The sequence below is a fragment of the Onychostoma macrolepis genome, chromosome 16 (assembly GCF_012432095.1).
Source record: "Onychostoma macrolepis isolate SWU-2019 chromosome 16, ASM1243209v1, whole genome shotgun sequence".
Classification (NCBI taxonomy): domain Eukaryota; kingdom Metazoa; phylum Chordata; class Actinopteri; order Cypriniformes; family Cyprinidae; genus Onychostoma; species Onychostoma macrolepis.
The window spans coordinates 25,741,955-25,761,609 of record NC_081170.1 but is presented as its reverse complement, the minus strand read 5'-3'; the positions used below and the strand labels follow the sequence as shown (position 1 = coordinate 25,761,609).

At 38.3% G+C, this 19,655-nt stretch overlaps 3 protein-coding genes across 10 annotated transcripts in view; 1 reads left to right on the top strand and 2 right to left on the bottom strand.

Annotated features, from left to right (window-relative positions):
- Positions 1–6,911: 6,911 nt before the first annotated feature.
- si:cabz01093077.1 (C-C chemokine receptor type 4) lies at positions 6,912–11,122 on the bottom strand. The gene is made up of 2 exons (XM_058746998.1): positions 10,948–11,122; positions 6,912–10,056 (listed from the first exon to the last, which is right to left on the bottom strand). The coding sequence occupies exons 1-2, from the start codon at positions 10,968–10,970 to the stop codon at positions 9,018–9,020; spliced, it is 1,062 nt and encodes a 353-aa protein (XP_058602981.1). The 5' UTR covers positions 10,971–11,122; the 3' UTR covers positions 6,912–9,017.
- A 1,731-nt stretch (positions 11,123–12,853) lies between these two features.
- On the bottom strand, positions 12,854–15,582 carry LOC131522038 (C-C chemokine receptor type 5-like). Its single transcript, XM_058747255.1, has 2 exons — positions 15,543–15,582; positions 12,854–14,604 (listed from the first exon to the last, which is right to left on the bottom strand). Exons 1-2 carry the CDS (start codon positions 15,568–15,570, stop codon positions 13,556–13,558), a joined length of 1,077 nt encoding a protein of 358 aa, XP_058603238.1. The 5' UTR covers positions 15,571–15,582; the 3' UTR covers positions 12,854–13,555.
- An 840-nt stretch (positions 15,583–16,422) lies between these two features.
- cobl (cordon-bleu WH2 repeat protein) overlaps positions 16,423–19,655 on the top strand; it is a 95,082-nt gene continuing 91,849 nt past the window's right edge. For 6 of the 8 annotated variants that reach the window (XM_058745906.1, XM_058745905.1, XM_058745903.1 and 3 more), the window contains exons 1-2: positions 16,423–16,787; positions 17,111–17,247. In XM_058745906.1, coding sequence (XP_058601889.1) covers positions 17,210–17,247 — 38 coding nt within the window. In that variant the 5' untranslated portion in view covers positions 16,423–16,787; positions 17,111–17,209. Of the gene's footprint in view, positions 16,788–17,110; positions 17,248–19,655 lie in introns of those variants that run through there. The other 2 variants (XM_058745900.1, XM_058745902.1) reach the window with 2 other exon arrangements.

Sequence of the window (19,655 nt, the reverse complement as noted above, 5' to 3'; positions counted from 1 at the left end):
AGGTTTACAACAACAAGTCTGGTGAATTCAAGATTTACAGTAAGCTTCAATGTGTCAAATCTTTATAAAGCAGATGTACAAATTTTGTTACAAATAAAATGAGTAACAACATGTTGTAGTTTGTGATTTGAAATAATAGTAACAAATTTTGGTTTTATGGTTCAAATACCTTTTGAACTTTTGCCATGACAGCCTACTGCCTTTCCAAGTTTGATATATATTGCATTAGAGTGTCCCTGATAAGCACGGCTTGTGCAGAAGGTTGTTCATCGCATTGCAAGCAGCGTGGTTGTCTTTTGCCTTCATTACGTGAGTCTTCACTAGGTGGTACAAATCGTTGCTTCTCCATCTCACAGATGTTGTGGAGTACACAACACGCTGCCACAACAGTAGGCATGAAAGAGTGGTGAATGTCAGATCGTTTTGCCAGGATGCGACATCTTCCTTTCAGCCGTCCGAATGTGTGCTCCACCTTAACCCTCGATCCATTCAAGAAAGAGTTGAATGCTGCTTGATCTTGTGAAAAATTGGGTCCAAAATAACTTTTTATGAGCCAAGGCAATAGTGGATAGGCTGGGTCTCCTGCTACTAGCAGAGGCACCTGAACTCCCTCCACATCAGTTGTAGCCTGGGGGTGTCTCTCAGGGTGTCTGATTAATACAAATACAGCAAAGGTCATTTACTGTGCCAGTCAAAATATTCAACACACCTTGTTTTCATTATATAAACATTTTCTTTTATTTTATTAAATGGCAGATATTTTAGCATATATGTGAAATTCTTTCCCATTCATATTAACTTTAATACCCCCCAGCTTACTAATTACTTTCACACTGTAAAAAGCGGTAATCATTAATTGTGACTTTAAAGAGCTATTTCAACTGGATTTAACCCATAAAAAATATGGTATGTTGTTGGTATAATGTTCAGTTATGTTAAATAATATTTTTGACTAGAATAAAACCAGTGAATTTACATGTTAGCATTGTTTTGTAGGATGTGCAGTGTATAGTTCATATTTACAGCTTTAAGACATTGAACAACAATTGTTAGCTTTGACCACACTTTTAATGAAAAAAAAAAAAAAACGTTTATGATTTATCACAACTTTGTCAAATAAATTTAGATTACCTATTTCTGATCAGATAATATTGTTTTCTTTGTTAATTAAACATCTTTATTTTGTATTAATTCAAATTTTAGTTTTAATTAAAAATCTTAAGGCAAGCACAGTACTAATTCAGTTGTTATCACACTGGGAAAGATGTTGAATGGTAGGCTCACCTATACAGATCCGAGGCTGCAAACACAGCTGCATCATGGGCACTTTCAGGAGTGCCAACGCAGATGTCTCGTATCATGCACCTGTCATCAAAAAGGGCCTGGAGAGCAATAGATGGCCACCCTTTGCGATTAATGTAATCGCGGTAGCCTTCCGTCGAGGGAAGAATAGGCACATGCGTGCCATCCAGCTCACCATGAACCTGTGGCACAAGATGCACCAAGGAATTGCGGTATGCAATTTCATTGGCCTCCACTACAGTCGGCAGTCTGATATAACGCTGCATTAATTTTGCTTTAATAGCAGTGCACACAGCGTATCGATGGACGGTAGTTTTACTAACCCCGAACGTTTCTCCCACTACTCTATACTCGGCGCAGGTTGCCAGCTTGTAAAGGGAGATGGCAATCCGCTTTCGGGTTGGAACTGGTGGTCGGTGGCAACCTGTGATGGGCGCAACATCAGGACCAATGAATCCACACAACATCTCAAACGTCGGCCGTGTCATTCTAAAATGTTGCAGCCAGAGACTTTCTGTAAAGTGTCTCTCCACCACCTCCTCCCAGAACGTCTTATTGCGTGATCTCTCCCATGCCCATGGGCTTCGTCGCACTGGGGTAGTTTCTTCGAGCTCTAGGCCTATCAGACGAGCAACTGCTTCATTCTGCTGTTGTCTCTGGATATTTTGTACAATTGCAATTATTTGTGAAATTTAAATAACAGTAAGCTGACAAATTTCAATTAACTGTCTGAATACCCTCTCCATTTTTTATTTTTTATTTTTTTTTAGGTAGGGCGTGTCACATGGAAAACAAAAGGTAGATAATTTGCGACATACACAACATGATGTATGGAAATGGCTCAAGGGCAGATTTCCTTTGCGATACACCAAAATTTATGCGATAATTCGTTTTCATCATTCATAACGTCATCACGCACACCACTTTATCGGTAAAACACCAGTTGGATGGAAACAGGCTGGAGGCGGCAAATATCGCAAAGTTTTTTTCCCGCACATTCTCTTTGTCAATAACAAAACAGCGCAAAACCTGGATGGAAACTTGGTTAATGACAGAATCATGCCGATGAGTGATGCAGTGTCGTTACTTTAGGGCCCGAAGACCACAGGCATCCAACAAAGGTCTTCGACCTTGTCCCTTACGCACAGAGATTTCTCCAGTTTCTCTGAATCTTTTGATGATGTTATGCACTGTAGATGAGGAACGTTGTTCACCCTTTCACAGATTGGAGAGCCTCTGCCTCTCTAAGACATCATATTACAGACCTGATGTCAATGAACTTAATTAGTTGCTAGATGTTCTCCCAGCTGAATCTTTTCAAAATGTCTTGCTTTTTCAGCCCTTTGTTGCCCCCGTGCCAATTTTTTTGAGACCTGTAGCAAGCATCAAATTTGAAATGAGCTCATTTAGTGGATAAAAGTGTAAAATTTGTCTGTTTAAGCTTTTGTTATGTTCTCTATGTTCTATTGTGAATAAAATATTGGCTCATGTAATTTGAAAGTCTTTTAGTTCTCATTTTATTAGAATTTAAAAAACATCCCAACATTTCCGGAATTCAGGTTGTACTCTAAGGTGCTAACATTCTGCTTCCGGCTTCGCTACTGTTCGGACGCTCCTGCTTATTGCTCTGCGCTTCGCTCCATATTTATGCACTTTTCTCAGATTTCTCTAAGATTTTAACTTCAGCATATCAGCACAGTGCTCAAACAACACAGTTTTTAGAAAAGGAAGACTCTTTGCCTCCCACTGCCAGCAGTTTACATTCCGGAGACAGGAAAACACAGCTGCCTACAATTCAAACAGACGGGAAAGAAAATGCCCCTTGTGGAATCTACTTGCTGCATGAACTGCCACAGACTTCTACAAAGGATTGCGGTTCTTGAAACAAAGTTACTTGCTGGACCTCCAAAACAGGTGGAACACACAGCAGATCGGCATCACAGACCCCCGCGGCATACAGCCGGTGAGTCCTATGAATCTAGTGAATCTCAACAGTTTATACAAAGTGTAGAAGAACAAGCTGATCGACAGACTAATCGATGGCACAAACAGGGAGCGAGACCCAAAGGCACTCGAGACATCAGATTGTCACGAGTATCTCGTATTGCTGCGGTAGCATCCTCTACCCCAGATACGGCTATGACAAGACTTGTAAACACTGGCATTTTACAACCCCCTATACATCTTGAGAACCGATTTGAAGCATTAATGAATGTGGGTGAGGAATCCCCAAATGTGACAAAACATGGATCGAATCAGCCAGCAGCTAACGTCGCTACTAACAGGCGCTCGAGGTCGAGCAGACAGCGGCACTCAGCTCAGAGCGCAGCCGAGCCCAGGACTCTGATAGTGGGCTCTATTATCAGAAACATCAGTAGCAGGACTACAACTACATGCTGCTTTCCTCAAGCAACCGTTTCTGATGTGAACAAGGAACTTCGGAACATTCTGATGAAGCACAAGACTGCAAATCGAATCATCATCCATGTGGGGAAGAACGATATTCGGAAAGAGCAGTCAGAACTGCTTAAGAAGGATTTCAGTGAACTCTTTGAAACAATTCAAAGACTTGAAGTTCAGTCGTTCATCAGTGGACCACTCCCAGCAAGAGGAACTAACATGTTTTCACGGCTGCTTGGGCTGAATACATGGCTACAAAGAACCTGCAGTACAAAAGGAGTCAACTTCATCGACAACTTCAATATTTTCTGGGGCCATAGACAACTGTTTAAACTGGACGGCTTCCACCCAAACAAACTTGGTGCGAGAGTGCTAAAGGACAATATCTATTTCTCCCTCCGTCATCCTTCAGTGGTGTGTGCCAATCCACTCGGCCTCAATGGCACACACACACCTGGACAGAATATGAGTGACCACAGGACTTCATGTCAGCCTCAGAGTCATCTTATGGTTGACACATCCCACAAGGACACTGATAACACCACGCAGCCAAAACAAACTTTCCTCACAGAGACTATCCCGGCTGAGCCCTGCCCACACAGCTCATCACAAACAGACTGTGACGTACTACATCAGCTCCAAGACTCAGCACCCAAGGACAACTATCTGGAAAACAGCCAGGGAAGCCAGGACAACATATCACAGCCACCGGAAACACCAGAGCCAGTGCCCCGCTCGCCAGACACACTATCCTCTCTCCAGAATCTCCACTTCTAAGCTTCTCACAGAAAATGGAGGAACTGGTGTATGCTGGGACCAAACTCTCCCACTCGTTCGCTGCAAGCCCCCAGATATCAACTAAAAAACGGCGGGCCCCACAACCACCAAAGACTTCATGCCCAGCTCTCCCTCCTCCTCCTGTGAGAGCTCTCCGTCCGCTGCCACAACGCCAGGGCCAAAACCCTCCTCCATCGGCTGTAGGTGAACCAAAAACAACTGATAACAGCTCTCAGTGATATGTGTCGGGTCCCCGCTATATTAGCAGCAACACTCACAAATGTTCACAGAACAAGCGGGAACCCAGTGTGCCTGTAGCTTTTTATATTTCTGTTTTATCACGTGATAGAAAGTCTAAGGCCTTCTCAAGCCGTACGGCTGACCCATCTAATCTGCGGCCTGTAATGCGTCAATCTAAGATTCCTGTAGAGACAAAATGTAATTCCATCAAGTTAGCATTTTTAAACATTCGCTCACTAAAAAATAAATCATTTCTGATCAATGATTTTATAACCACAAACAACCTGGATTTTATGTTTCTAAATGAAACATGGCTTGAAGACAGCTGCAGTGCAACAGTCCTCAATGAAACGACCCCTCCTAACTTTAACTTTACAAGTGTCTGCAGGACTGTTAGGAGAGGTGGAGGTGTAGCTGCTCTATTTAAAGATGTTTATCAATGCAAGCAAGTGTCATTTGGTCAGTATTTGTCCTTTGAATATCTAGGTATTGTGCTGAAAGGTGCTCCACGCATTCTGTTTATCATTATTTACAGGCCTCCAAAATACTCTCCAGCCTTTGTTGAAGAGTTCACAGAACTGTTATCAATGATTTCCTCAGAGTTTGACTGTTTTACTATTGCAGGGGATTTTAATATTCACATAGATAATGCAGAAATCAAAACTGCAAAAGAAATTATTACTGTTTTAAACACTTTTGATCTGATACAGCATGTGCATGAACCCACACACAATCGTGGACACACTCTAGATTTACTCATCAGTAAAGGTCTAAAATTTCATCCATTGTTGTTAAGGATGTAGCACTATCTGATCACTTCTGTATTTTCTTTGATATATTGATCTCTGTTACCACTGAATCTAGATCTGTCTCTGTCAGAAAGAGATGCATTAATGAGAACACTAGTGCGCTATTTATGAAGGCTATATCTTTAACACCAAGCATTTCTGCAGACTCTGTTGATCTTCTCCTGGATTCTTTTAACTCAAAAGTTAAGAATGTTATTGATGATATTGCTCCGACAAGGGTCTGCAAGAAGAATGGCAGACAAAAATCACCATGGAGAAAATCAACAGCAGTTCAGAGTATGAAAAGACAATGCAGAAAAGCTGAGCGGATGTGGCGGAAGACAAAACTTGAAATTCACTATAGCATCTATAAAGACAGCCTTCATGCTTTCAATGTGGAACTAGCCACAGCTAGACAGACCTACTTCTCAAACCTTATGAACAGTAACTTAAACAACTCTCGCACTCTTTTTGCTACTGTGGAGAGACTGACAAACCCCCCAAGTCAGATTCCCAGTGAAATGCTCTCCGACAGTAAATGCAATGAGTTTGCTTCCTTCTTTTCTGAGAAGATCAATAATATCAGAAAGGAGATTGGCATATCTACTTTTGCAGAGGTCACACAGATTCGACCGCAATTTCAAAAAGAAGTGACTATATCTGTTTTTGAAGCAATTGATTGCAAAATTTTGAAAGAAATAGTACAGCACCTTAAATCATCAACCTGCTATCTTGACACACTTCCCACATCTTTTTTCAAAAGTGTGCTTAACTGTTTAGAAGCAGATCTCTTAGAAGTGGTGAACGCTTCACTTCTTTCTGGGACTTTTCCAAACTCCTGAAAACTGCAGTTGTTAAGCCCCTTCTGAAAAAGCGCAATCTTGATAACACAATGTTGAACAACTATAGACCAATATCAAATCTTCCGTTCATAGGTAAGATTATTGAAAAGGTAGTTTTAATCAGCTGAACAACCACTTAAACTTAAATGGATACCTGGACAATTTTCAATCTGGTTTCCGAGCACATCATAGCACAGAGACAGCACTCATTAAGATAATAAATGATATTCGCTTCAATTCTGATTCAGGCAAAATATCAGTGCTGGTACTACTAGATCTTAGTGCTGCGTTTGACACTGTTGATCATAACATACTTCTAGAGAGACTGGAAAACTGGATCGGGCTTTCTGGGATGGTACTCAAATGGTTCAGGTCATACTTAGAAGGAGAGGTTATTATGTGAGTATAGGAGAGCATAAGTCTAAGTGGACGTCCATGACATGCGGAGTCCCACAAGGCTCAATTCTTGCACCGCTCTTGTTTAGCCTGTATATGCTCCCACTAAGTCAAATAATGAGAAGGAACCAAATTGCCTATCACAGCTATGCTGATGATACAGATTTACCTAGCCTTATCTCCAAATGACTACAGCCCCATTGACTCCCTCTGCCAATGCATTGATGAAATAAACTGTTGGATGTCCCAGAACTTTCTTCAGTTAAATAAGGAGAAAACTGAAGTCATTGCATTTGGAAACAAAGATGAAGTTCTCAAGGTGAATGCATACCTTGACTCTAGGGGTCAATCAACTAAAAACCAAGTCAAAAATCTTGGGGTAATTCTGGAGACAGACCTTAGTTTCAGTAGTCATGTCAAAGCAGTAACTAAATCAGCATACTATCATCTCAAAAACATTGCAAGAATTAGATGTTTTGTTTCCAGTCAAGACTTGGAGAAACTTGTTCATGCCTTTATCACCAGCAGGGTGGATTATTGTAATGGTCTCCTCACCGGCCTTCCAAAGAAGACCATTAGACAGCTGCAGCTCATCCAGAATGCTGCTGCCAGGATTCTGACTAGAACCAGAAAATTTGAGCATATTACACCAGTCCTCAGGTCCTTACACTGGCTTCCAGTTACATTTAGGATTGATTTTAAAGTACTTCTACTCGTTTATAAATCTCTAAATGGCCTAGGACCTAAATACATTGGAGATATGCTCACTGAATATAAACCTAACAGACCACTCAGATCATTAGGATCGAGTCAGTTAGAAATACCAAGGGTTCACACAAAACAAGGGGAGTCTGCTTTTAGCTATTATGCTGCCCGCAGTTGGAACCAGCTTCCAGAAGAGATCAGATGTGCTAAAACATTAGCCACATTTAAATCCAGACTCAAAACTCATCTGTTTAGCTGTGCATTTGTTGAATGAGCACTGTGCTACGTCCGAACTGATTGCACTATGTATAATCACTTTCTATTCTTAAATGTTTTAAATTCTTTTAAAATCAATTTTTAAATCACTTTGTTTTTATTGTTGTGATTTTTATTATTTTTAATAATGACTATTTCACTTCCTTTTATGTAAAGCACTTTGAATTACCATTGTGTATGAAATGTGCTATATAAATAAACTTGCCTTGCCTTGCCTTTTGGGGTAGAGAAGTTACAAAGGTGTCCCTTTGAGGGCACTACCCCAGTGACAAGCTGTTGTACCCCTAAAGCTACAATTTTTGCTGACAGTGTAGATGAAAAATAGTGTATAAAATGTCTCTAAAAATCTAAAATTCCATTGTCCAAATATTATGCCACTTTTACCTTATCACTGCAAGATACAGTAATATGCCACTTTAGTAAATGGTTCATTTCTGCATGCACACGTTTAAAATAGCATAACAGCTACAGAGACACTGTTTGTCAATGATTAAAACTAAAGTAGGAGTAGGCATGTATGTGACTGCAGTGCCGTAAGTGTAAGGGAGGGCTCTTGTGGTAAGCGGTAGCATTACAAAATACTTTTGAAACAGATTTTGATCGTTTTATTTATTTGTTTATTTACATATTGATATACATCTTTATATGTATCAGTGCATTTGAAATTTAGGCATTAAATGTAACAGACATTAGGAATACACAATATTTACAGACATCAATCCAGTAAAGAATACATTCAAAGTAAAGTTCCTCTATATCAATACTGCACTCACACATCCTTTTTCAGCATGTAAGGGGGGGAAAAAAATTGTGTTTGGTTTTGCCTTCGAAGTGTGTGGTTAAGGATGTTTTTTTTTCTATTCCTGTGGTTAATAACTATTATACGGAAACAGTAATGAACTTTTTAGCAGGTCATGTAATGAGACCTTAGGGATACTGAGGAACAGATATATTAGTAACATTAAATCATTTGCAAATTCATTCAATTTAATGCATCGGTTCATTTTTTAAGCCAGTGTGTAAAACACTAGTTTATTCATAAACACTAGAAGACAGAAAGCATCTATTGCCCCACCAACCTGAAGCAAGACTTTTCATATTCTTGTATGATTTCACATGTTTGTATGATGGTTCATTTTTATCATTGGCATTTGGTTTTACTTATTGAGGTAGTATAATTGATATGATATTACCATCATGAAATCAACAAATGTATTATATGTTGCAACGCATGAATAAAGACATCTTAAATGATTAGCACAATATTTACAAAGAAACAAAATTGTCGAACCTAAATTTGTGTACTTTTGATGGGAGATGTAAAAAAAATAGCCGTGTTGGAAGTTTCGTTCTCTGAAATTTTGGATTGTGTAGATGTCGACTGGTAAATCTTCACACATCCAAGATATTTTGAAAACATACTTACTAGGCTTTTCCTAAACTTTTCTCCAACAAAAGCATAAATGATCGGATTTACACAGCAGTGAGTGAGTGCGATTGTCTCTGTCCAGCCCATGGCCATGTTGATATGACGATAAGCCTCGCAGCCACTTAGAATGCCAAACTCCTCCAAGGTTTTCAGAAACACCACCACATTGTAGGGCACCCAGAAGACCACAAACACGATGACAATGCCTAAGATGAGCTTTATGGCCCGTTCCTTTTTTGAGTTTTTTGTCTTCTTCACAACCATCAGCACCCTGATGTAGCAGTAGGCTAAAATGGGCAAAGAGATGAATAGTCCTACTGCGTTTTCACCAAAGTTACGGAAAAGCTTCCATTTCTGGGCTGACCCAACAGGATACAATCTCTGACAGCTGGTGATGTTGTCCTCTGTGACCATTGCTGCAAAGATGGCCTCTGGAAGGGCGGCACAGATCGAAACCATCCATATAACGACACTCACCACAATTCCGTATCGCAGCATCTTCGCTCCCAGCACTGCAACGGCATGTACGATGACCAAATAGCGATCCACGCTCATCAGAGTCACGAATAAGATCCCGCTGTAAAATCCCACTTGGTATGTACCCGCCATTGCCTTACACATTTCATTGGCTTTTATGTAGTGGCCCTGAGCATAGAGAGCCCATGAGGGCAGTGAGAGGACCATCAGTAGGTCTGACAGAGCCAGATTCAGCAGGCAGAGATTTGTCATATTTTTCACGTGCATGATTTTCAAGAGGACCCATAAGACGGTGATGTTGCCAATGAGGCCAAGCGCAAAAACCACATAGAAAATGGCAGCCTTGAGATGTCGATTCAGGTGTGAATCTTCAGTCGTGCACATGTCCTCTGTTTCGTAGATATAGTATGATGCTGTATTCATGCTGTAACAAACAGAAAATGTTATTTAGTGACAGGCTGATTAACTGATTGCTTATGTCAATATTTGCTGGAAAAAAACTAGTAGCATGCCACTTATATGTACCGGAACCACTCGTTTGACTCATCATACAATGATTCTTCAAACTTTTTTTTCAAGCCACACTGATGTTCATTAGCAAGCCATGGGGATTTCTATAATTCAGGAAATTGTGAGTCAGAAGGCACATGCCTATTCACTTCTATTTTTACATAAATTAACCTTAATAACTTGTAGAGAGTAACTATACTTTATTGCTTAATGGTTAGTGGCTGTATAGAAGACAATGTTTCATTATGGTATAATTGCATTATAAATGGCAGGCAGAGATACACTGATAGTACGGTAGCACTTAAACCGGATCAATGTCTTATAATACATATTCAAAAGGTAAGCATATAATAAATGCTTTTAAAAAAATGTACGCAAAAATTGACAGGGACAACAATTTAAAGTTAAACCTCAAAGCTACCACATGCAGACCACATTGTTTTCAAATATCATTACGTACAATCAGAAGGAGGTCGCAGCAAGTTGATTTACCACAGGTTTCTTAAGCATCCCACCGCAATCCCACTATCATACATCGATGTCTGTGATCTCATGTACTACTTTTGTGAATTACAGTACTTGCGCAGTATAATCAAGATGTCCTACAATACTCCTAATGCTGAGTAGATCAGACATACAATCACTTGAACAGTATGTGATATAATAACTGGATAAAAAACATTGAATGTAATATATAAGGAACAAGGTTACATTCTTGAGCCAATCTTTATAATTTATCAAAATGTTTTAATGATGGATCAAAACACAACATGATGAAAATCCAATAAATAATAATGATGTTTACCTGTCTGTATATGTTTCAGTCATGATGAGAAATTGCTGTCACTCTTGTTGCTGAGATGATGTTAAGATGTGTTTCATGTGTTCATGGAAGTGAGTCTAGAACATTTCACTCTCTTTCTGTACATTTGCCTTCAGCAAATTTCCTGTAAAATGAGGCATGTGCATGAGTGTGTGTGCTTTTTTGCAAATTGATCTTGTGACACGAAGGTGAAATGTGAACACATTTCCTGTTACCGCACTGAGGTTAGGTTTGGATGCACAAAAGAAATTCCCGTGGATGAGATAAAACAATAAATCTGAGTCATTTGAGGCTGTGACAGCTACTGAATGAACGCTAATAAGTCCCCCTCACCCACGGAAAATGTTTTGAAAAGGACATTTTATATAGATAGCCTAATGTTCAAAACAAATGCCATCTCACACCAATGAATGATAAGCCTGTCTGGCTGAGAAAAACAATATTTGTGCCCTTTTCTCCTTTAAGAGTGAGTCAGTTTTCAGGAATTGAAAAAAAAATAAAGCACAAGTGAAACTAATGCTTATTCTTGGAAAATGTATTATAGGTTTCAAGATTGTGTCCCTTTTTCCAGCTTGTCATGGTATTTATAGGCTACTTGACTTCATCGAAACACTTGAATTAAAAAAATAAAATAAAAATTTAATTAAATTGTTATTATATCATGGTCTGTCTGAATACTTGATTCTGATTGGCTGGCAGGTAGGCATTAAAACCATTTAATGTACAGGTGGTTCCAAGCCAGTTTAATCACCGTTCTATATATATATATATTAGTGCTGTCAAATGATTAATCACGATTAATCGCATCCAAAATAAAAGTTTACCAGTGTATACACACACACACACACACACACATCAGATTCATTAGTTGCTATTGGTAAAATAATAGCAATAATGCAGTAACAATAAAACTATTTATGCAAATATTTACCTCCTCACGATTACAAAAAATAAATAAATATCGATATATACAAATTATTATCAAGCGGCATAACAGATTGCTATTGTACAGCTAAAATAACAGAAAGCGACTGACGCCGGAGGCCTTGCACAGTCAAATTAAAAATGGCCACATCTGTGAATGAGTTCAAATAAGGCAAGACTTAAAAGTGCAAAAGTGCTATTCTTTACAGTATGTGTACGTGTGCATATGATGTTGTCATTAAGTCTCTTTTTTTAAGAGTAGTCTTATTGTACTTCACTGCCATTTTCTTGGAGGTAAAGCACATGTTGTGATAGATACAGGATGTTGGAACATCATCTGTTCATCTTACAAACTGATCTGCACTCATCCGGCAGCAGAAGAAACCTCTCATCTGATTCGGTACAATCAAGCAGCAACTCTCAGGATTGAAAACAAAGCCTGTAATGCACCTTGCCACAATAATCGAGTCCCCCCAAAGTGGTTGCCCACAATATTTTTACCTTGTCACATGAATGACAGTGCAACCCAATATCCATGATCTAAAATGAATGATTAACCTCAAACCCTTTCTTTTGATGAAACAAAAACACAAAAAGTGACATTATAAAGCAAAGTCTCTCAGAATGTGGGAGTATTATTAAAGAAATGACCTTGAACTTGCTTGAGACTGTGGCTCCACGTGTTTCATAGATAGATAAGCACTTACGCAGATGTGGTTTACAGCTATGCGTCAGACTTCTTCCTCTTTGTGACATAGCGTAGACAATTAGCCTACCTCCCTCCCACCACCGCTTCACATAAACCCACCTGCTATAACACGTCATAATTCTCTAGCATTTCAAGGAATTTTACCTGAAGGATTTTTTTGTTGTTGTAGTTTTGTGGTCATATAAGAATGAATGTGTTTCCTGTATATTAGTTTAAATGCATACCACCAGGACAATGAATTTTAATCCATCAAATATTTTATTAAATGACGCTTAACATTAAAAATCTTAAAAGCAACATTCAAAATATAGGCTAAATGCATTTCTTTAAGAAAGATCACAAGTCATGCAAAAACCCTGATGCAAAAACTGACTAAAAGTGATGCAAAACTAAAAGTGAGTTTATTTAAAATTCCTGAGGAAATTCATTTCTAAATTATCTGTATCATTTCGTCGCCTTGGAATTATAAGGTTCTATCTGCATTCTGAGCAATTCAAAGTTTCAAAGCTTCAAAGTTTTTGCATTCCATAGACTTCTGTAGATAGAACCCTTTTTGTTTTCTAAAAAAAAGGCCCAAAATGTACACGGCTTACAAAAGAAACATCACATAATGTAAATAAATTGTCACAGAATAAGAATTTGTGAATAACTTCATTTTGACAAAAAAGTCAGATAGAACTTTATAATTCCAAGGCTACGATTTGCATATCTAAAATGTGAGCAATATACATGCACAAAGAGGAGCACATTTGCAACAGCTTCAACTTCTGCATTCTGCTACTTAACATAATGTCATTATAGTTATCAAAATTGTAAAAAAAAAACAAAAACAGAACAAAGACAACTTTCAAGAACGCAATATACATTCATTAAAAAGGGGAACTTTGGGTTTAGTAAAAAAAAAAAAAAGAAGAAAGCTACTCCGAATGAAAATAGCTATGAGGGAAAACGTTTGCTCTATGCAATCTGCGTGGAGGAATATTCAGAAGATTTGCTGAAGACTGAACTTCTGCGTTCAGATAACTGTCGAGACAGAGTGGTGCACTGGCTGAAGCACAATGGAAACTGCTCTTTTAGGACTTTAAGAACTGCTCCTCTGAACTTCTGTCCGGCAAAGGCATAGATGATAGGGTTGAGGCAACAGTGGCTTAAGGCGATTGTTTCCACCCATTGCATGGCAAAGTTTAAACTAGTTTGCCACTCACAAGAAAACAAGTGGCCTTTGCTCTGCAGGAACATAAGAAACATGACAATGTTGTATGGAGTCCAGAAAAGGAAATAAACTGCCACCACAGCCAGGATGAGTCTAATGACTTTGTGCCTTTTTTGGGATTTTATGCTGAGCAGAGTAGGGATGATCTGGGAATAGCAAAAGCCCATAATAATCATAGGGAAAATCAAGCTCAGGAAGTTCATCTTAAGGTAAGTAAATGACTTCCAGGCTGTACCTTCAGGAAAATCAGATCTGCAGGATGTTTTGGTGCTATCCGTTTTCTCTTTGGCAAAAATTATATTAGGGAGGGATGCAAACAGACTGAGAATCCATACAAATGAGGCCAGAACCAAACCCATTTTTGCAGACCGATTTCTGGAAAAAATGCTATGGGCATGGACGATGACAATGTAGCGATCCAGTGTCATAAGGACCATGAAGAAGATGCTACCGTACAGGCCCAACATGAAGAGACCTGCTATGATATGACACATAAATTTGCCAAAAATCCACTCGTCCATGGCACTGTGAGCCCAAAAAGGGAGTGACACAAGAAAGAGTAGGTCAGACAGAGCTAGGTTGAAGAGGCACACATCTGTCATGTTGGATTTTTGACGGTATCTGATCAGGACCCACACTACCAGGCCATTTCCGATGAAGCCAAGAATGAAAACGATGCTGTACAGGGTGGGAAGGAAAACCTCGCTGAAGGCCTTTATGTTACCATTGTTGCATGGTGATGACGTCTCATTGTCATTTAGGTCATAGTATTCACTGTAGTCCGATGTTGTAGCTTGGAGGGCAGACAAAGAACACTGTTAGGTTATATAATATATAATAGGTCTATTTATAATATATAATTTATAATATGTTTATAGTGTAATATGAAATCTTAACAACATTGGTTTCTTTAGGTTTGAAAGTAGACAAAATAAAATGACACCCCAAGTAGGAACTTGAATTTTAGTTTGTGCTCTCCTGACATCTACTGGTCAGACTAGACATGGTTTTCTTCACATGTTGTAAACTGACGAGATGTTAAATGTTCACCTACATGACTTATATCATGTTTAAAAGCATAGTTCACACACACACACACACAAAAAAATGTTAACTGTCATAATTTACTCACTCCTCAAATTGTTCCAAATCAGAGTTTTTTTCTTCTGTTGAACACAAAAGAAGATATTTTGAAGAATTTTGGAAATCAAACAGTACGCGGTTGAATCTTCTTCATTTTACATTTACATTTATGCATTTAGCAGACGCTTTTATCCAAAGCGACTTACATTGCATTCAAGTTACAGTTTTTTTTTTTTTACATTTTATCAGCTCTTGCTTTCCCTGGGAATCGAACCCATGATCTTGGCGTTGCTAGCGCCATGCTCTACTATTTGAGCTACAGGAAAGCAGCTTCTTCAAAATATCTTCTTTTGTGGAGAACAGAAGAAAGAAATTAAAACAGGTTTTGAGGGTAAGTAAATGACAGAATTGACAGAAGATGACAGAATTTTCACTTTTGGGTGAACTTTCATAATAAAATAAAATCATAATAATGCTGGATTTCCATTTATTTAAAAAAAAATGGTTTACTTTTTAACAAATGATGATTTAAAATTGTAATAATTGCTGTTAAAAACACAATTAAAACAAATTATAATGTCCTATAATATAAGTATATTATTAAGTAGAAACTAATTTTAAATGTAGCATAATTACATAGTAACCTACCAGCCACAGTCCCTGGGTCCTCTGTCATGTCTCTTGGTTTTGACAGCTGAATCTGTGAAATTTTTTGTGATCCTGTCAGTCAAAATGCTTTACAAAAACAGGAGGTGCTATTTCCTGAACCTCCCAGAGGCGGGCCCTAAACTCACTTTAAGGCCATTAAGAAGTTCAAACCGCTGTCTGTATCATTAAATCAATTCATTTGGAATTCACATTAGCCTTTTTTAAACTGAGAAATTAGTAGAGGCATTTCAATTAAGAAAAAGGGGCATAGGCCTACAACTGTAATTGCAATACATAAAAATGCACACACAGACACATAGACATACAGATTTACTCACATTTAATTTCATTTGATTAAAATAAGCATTAACACAGAACAATATGTATATGTAAATTTGAGCTTGAATAAGCTTTTATGCAGCTTTATTTTCTATGTAAAATTACACATTCCCAGTAGGCTACTTCAAATGTCTTTTAACCTTTACAAATATTCTCTTGCTAAAAGTGTTACAACGCCCTCTTAGGGTTACGGTGCATCTGTAATTCTGGGAAGACAGTTGTAAAGTGGTTGGGGATTTTGATTGTTCATATTGAGCAGACAAGGAAGGTCCTGTCCTTCAGTTTGTTATATAATATTTGTCAAAGTTCTTTATGAATAAATAGAAAACTGTAATGCTTCCTACATATATAGATCGACACTTCTGTAGTGTAACCGTAGGCTATTTTATTCATGAGGTGACAACGCAACTGATCCGAGGATCTGCTTAAATGGACAGGGGCGGGACATATTAACGGCGAGCCAATCAGGCAGACCGCAAAAGAATAATAAACGCTAGGGACGCTGGGAGTAAACACTATTTGAATGTTAAGGGACGGCGTTTTTGTTGCAGCTTAACGGTTACCATGGTAAAAGCTTGTGTTATATAGCAGTTCCATATTGATATTACAAGAATTCTCCTGATAATTACGTAAAACTAGGTCTTGACAGTTACGCTAATGTTAACTGTTCTTTAGCTAAACGCCTTTAGGCGGTGAGAGTCATTTATTATTGACAGTCTCGCTGTATCAGTGCTGTTTATTGTAAAGCTCACGCGCTTCCAGCGGGCGCGTTCTCGCGCACAGAATTCCTGGCTCAGGCTGCCGTTGAGCGCGCGCTCGAGAAGCCGCGGGAACGGCGCTGCCTGGTGGATGGATTAGAATAGAATTGAACTCCTGTGCCGCTGTTGTCGATGAAGCTGAATCCACGTAAGTATTTCACTGCTTTATATTTTGGTGGTATTTCGGTGACGATATTAGTTTTACTTTTTTTTTTTTTTTAATGGTAATAGTTGGGTTAAACTTATACTGCATATGTTCTCTTTTGTGACAAGTGAAACGTTTGAATGCTTTTATTTGTTTTTCAATTTTTAAGAAAGAAAGTGTGTAGATTAAACACTTGTCAACATCTAACTTAGAAGCGCGGTAAATAGTGAAGTCTTTCTGAATACATGACCGTGTGACACCTTGGTGCTGGTCAGCTGTGTTTTCTGTAACTGCTGAAGTATATTTTTCATGTTCTTTCTTTAAAGGTGACATTTATATGAATAAGTGCGAAATTGAATTCCAATGTCCCCGCCTGGACGTACGAGTAAATTGCGTTGATACAAAGCGGATTTAGTTTATGACAGATGAATTTGGGAGACGCTACGATCAGACCTCCTGTAGGGTGAGTGTAACTTGTTATAGAGCCCTTACTAAATGTCCATGTTTTTACGGATTTGAGTGTTATAAATGCTTGTAACTCTATCTATCTATCTATCTATCGATCTATCTAGATGATGGTGCATTCTAGTGTGCATATTTCATAACATTATAAAAACATTTTATTTCAAGCCATCTTGATAACCATTTTTGATTAAGCCACACACCAATCACTTGTTGAACTCTTAAGTAAATGTGAAGGTGACTGGAACATCAAGACATTCTGTCGTGGAATGAGAAAATCTGAATAATACCAAAGTCTCTTTAGTCTATAGTTTTTGATAATGCACAATTAGATGACTTGCATAGATTAACATTCCAAATTCTGATTTGCAAAATTCTGAAATTTGCTTTTATTTGCGATAACACATCTAATCGTCTGTAACAAAAGAAGTTGACATGGCATTTGACTTGTTGGGATAACGTTCTAGCAGTCACATGAGAGAAGAGTAACTAGGAAATGAAAACAAATAACTGTCTGTTCTTCTGCCAGTGATGCTTTTGTATTCCACCTCTCACACCTTTTGTCACCTCCGCTCTTGACTCAATAGCTTATTATTCCATTTTATTGAATGGAATGTTTGCTGAGCTTTTCTACCTCCAAATTAAGTACCTTAAATTGACTGTGTATTTGGTATTCAAGTCAGTCCTCATGAGAAGTAAACACAGGTGTGACAAATTCCTCTCCACTGGAATTGCAGTCTCACAGAAACAGAAACTTCTGGCGATGGTAACGTATCTCAGCAAGCCATTTAAATGTTAGCCAGTGTCGCCGCTCTGACAACACAACAGTCTGTTTTGTGGATCTTACCCACAGCCCCCCTTTCCTTTTATGTAATCAGACCCCATTACATAGCTAAAGCAGTGGACGATTGTGGTTATTTAAAGCTTGAACAGTTGTTGAGCATTCCCACTCCATCTTCTCAGAATGCGAGTATCCAATGAGATTCAGAAAGAAGTAACTTTTGTTACATTCTTGGTCTCAGTTTTTATATTATGCAATGAATTTGAACAAAAAAAGCAGACAGACTGAATAAAAATGCAGACAAATTATATATAACATATAATCATATAGACAGAAATGTGATGTTTATCATTTTTATATCACCTGTTGTTTTTGTCAAAAATTGTGATATTTGAACTGTAAAACTGTTTAAATCATAGTTTATATGGTCATTTTAGAGTTTAGGATGTTACCATATTTTGCTACCTAGACAACATGCAGTTCTATTCAAATATTTTGTCTACAAAAAGGGGTAGGAATCCTGATGTCTGTTTATGAAGTGAGTTTAAGTGTTAACCCACGCACAAGATCCCTTGTATTGGAACACTTTGTTAGAGGATGAAAAATTAAAGTCCCCATGAAATCAAAATTGAAGTTTTTTGGCTTTTAGTATGAATATGTTAGACGTAAGATTATCTATAAGCTAGTGTGCTCCAAAACAATGACAAAATTCATGTTTATAAGATATAAGCATTCAAAACTTATAGTCTCTCACTTTCGCCATTATGGATCAACGATTTTGATGATATCACCCTGCACTTTAGCTTCTCATCAAACTTTCTGTCCAATCAAATACTCTCTAGAATCCAAAGCGCCCCGCCCCCTACACTATAAATAGACACTGAAGCTGCTGCTGTAACCGGTCACTTGTTCACAGAATTAATATTTTTTGCATGGTGAATGCCACATTTTATAGCAATATGGATGAGATTGTGGCTGTCATATGCTGTCAAATGCGGCTTTACCGAGCTCAACGGCTCTGATCCAAACTGTGATTTAAACGAAATGCTATTTAAAAAAGGGGGCAGGACTGCTTGATATGTCCTGCCCTGTCTTCCTGTTACAGTTGAAATGACATCAACACATAGAATAACGCTGCGTGTTTCAAAGCATTTCAGTGGACCTTTAAAGGAATGCATTGCTCTGAGTAATTTGCCGACTCCTAAGGGTTTGACACCTAGTATCTATTTATTTTTTTTAAAGGGTTAGTTTACCCAAAAATGAAAATTCTGTCATTAATTACTCCCCCTCATTTCATTCCAAACCCATTAGACTTTTGTTCATCTTTGGAACTTAAATCAAGATGTTTTTGATGAAATCAAAGAGAGCTTTCTTTCCCTGTATAGACAGCAATGGAACTACCACGTTCAAGGACCAGAAAGGTAATATCTAGGGCTGCTGCGATTCGTCGATTTTAGTCGACTATCCGGTTTTTAAAAATCATCGACTTCATTTTGCTCGCGTCCACTAACCGGAAGAATACCGGAAGTGGCGCATTTCACGGACGAGAATCCATAAAACACATTTTTTGACTATTTTCCAAGGCTGCATGTTATATTAAACCCATTTAAAAATCATAATTAAGCATA

Excerpts from the sequence above, each read along its gene's own strand:
- si:cabz01093077.1 (XM_058746998.1), bottom strand. The coding sequence starts at position 10,970 with ATGACTGAAACATATACAGACAG. Across the intron at positions 10,057-10,947 it reads ACTGAAACATATACAGACAG|CATGAATACAGCATCATACT; the intron begins GTAAACATCATT and ends TGTTTGTTACAG.
- LOC131522038 (XM_058747255.1), bottom strand. The coding sequence starts at position 15,570 with ATGACAGAGGACCCAGGGACTGTGGCTG. Across the intron at positions 14,605-15,542 it reads GGACCCAGGGACTGTGGCTG|CTACAACATCGGACTACAGT; the intron begins GTAGGTTACTAT and ends CTGCCCTCCAAG.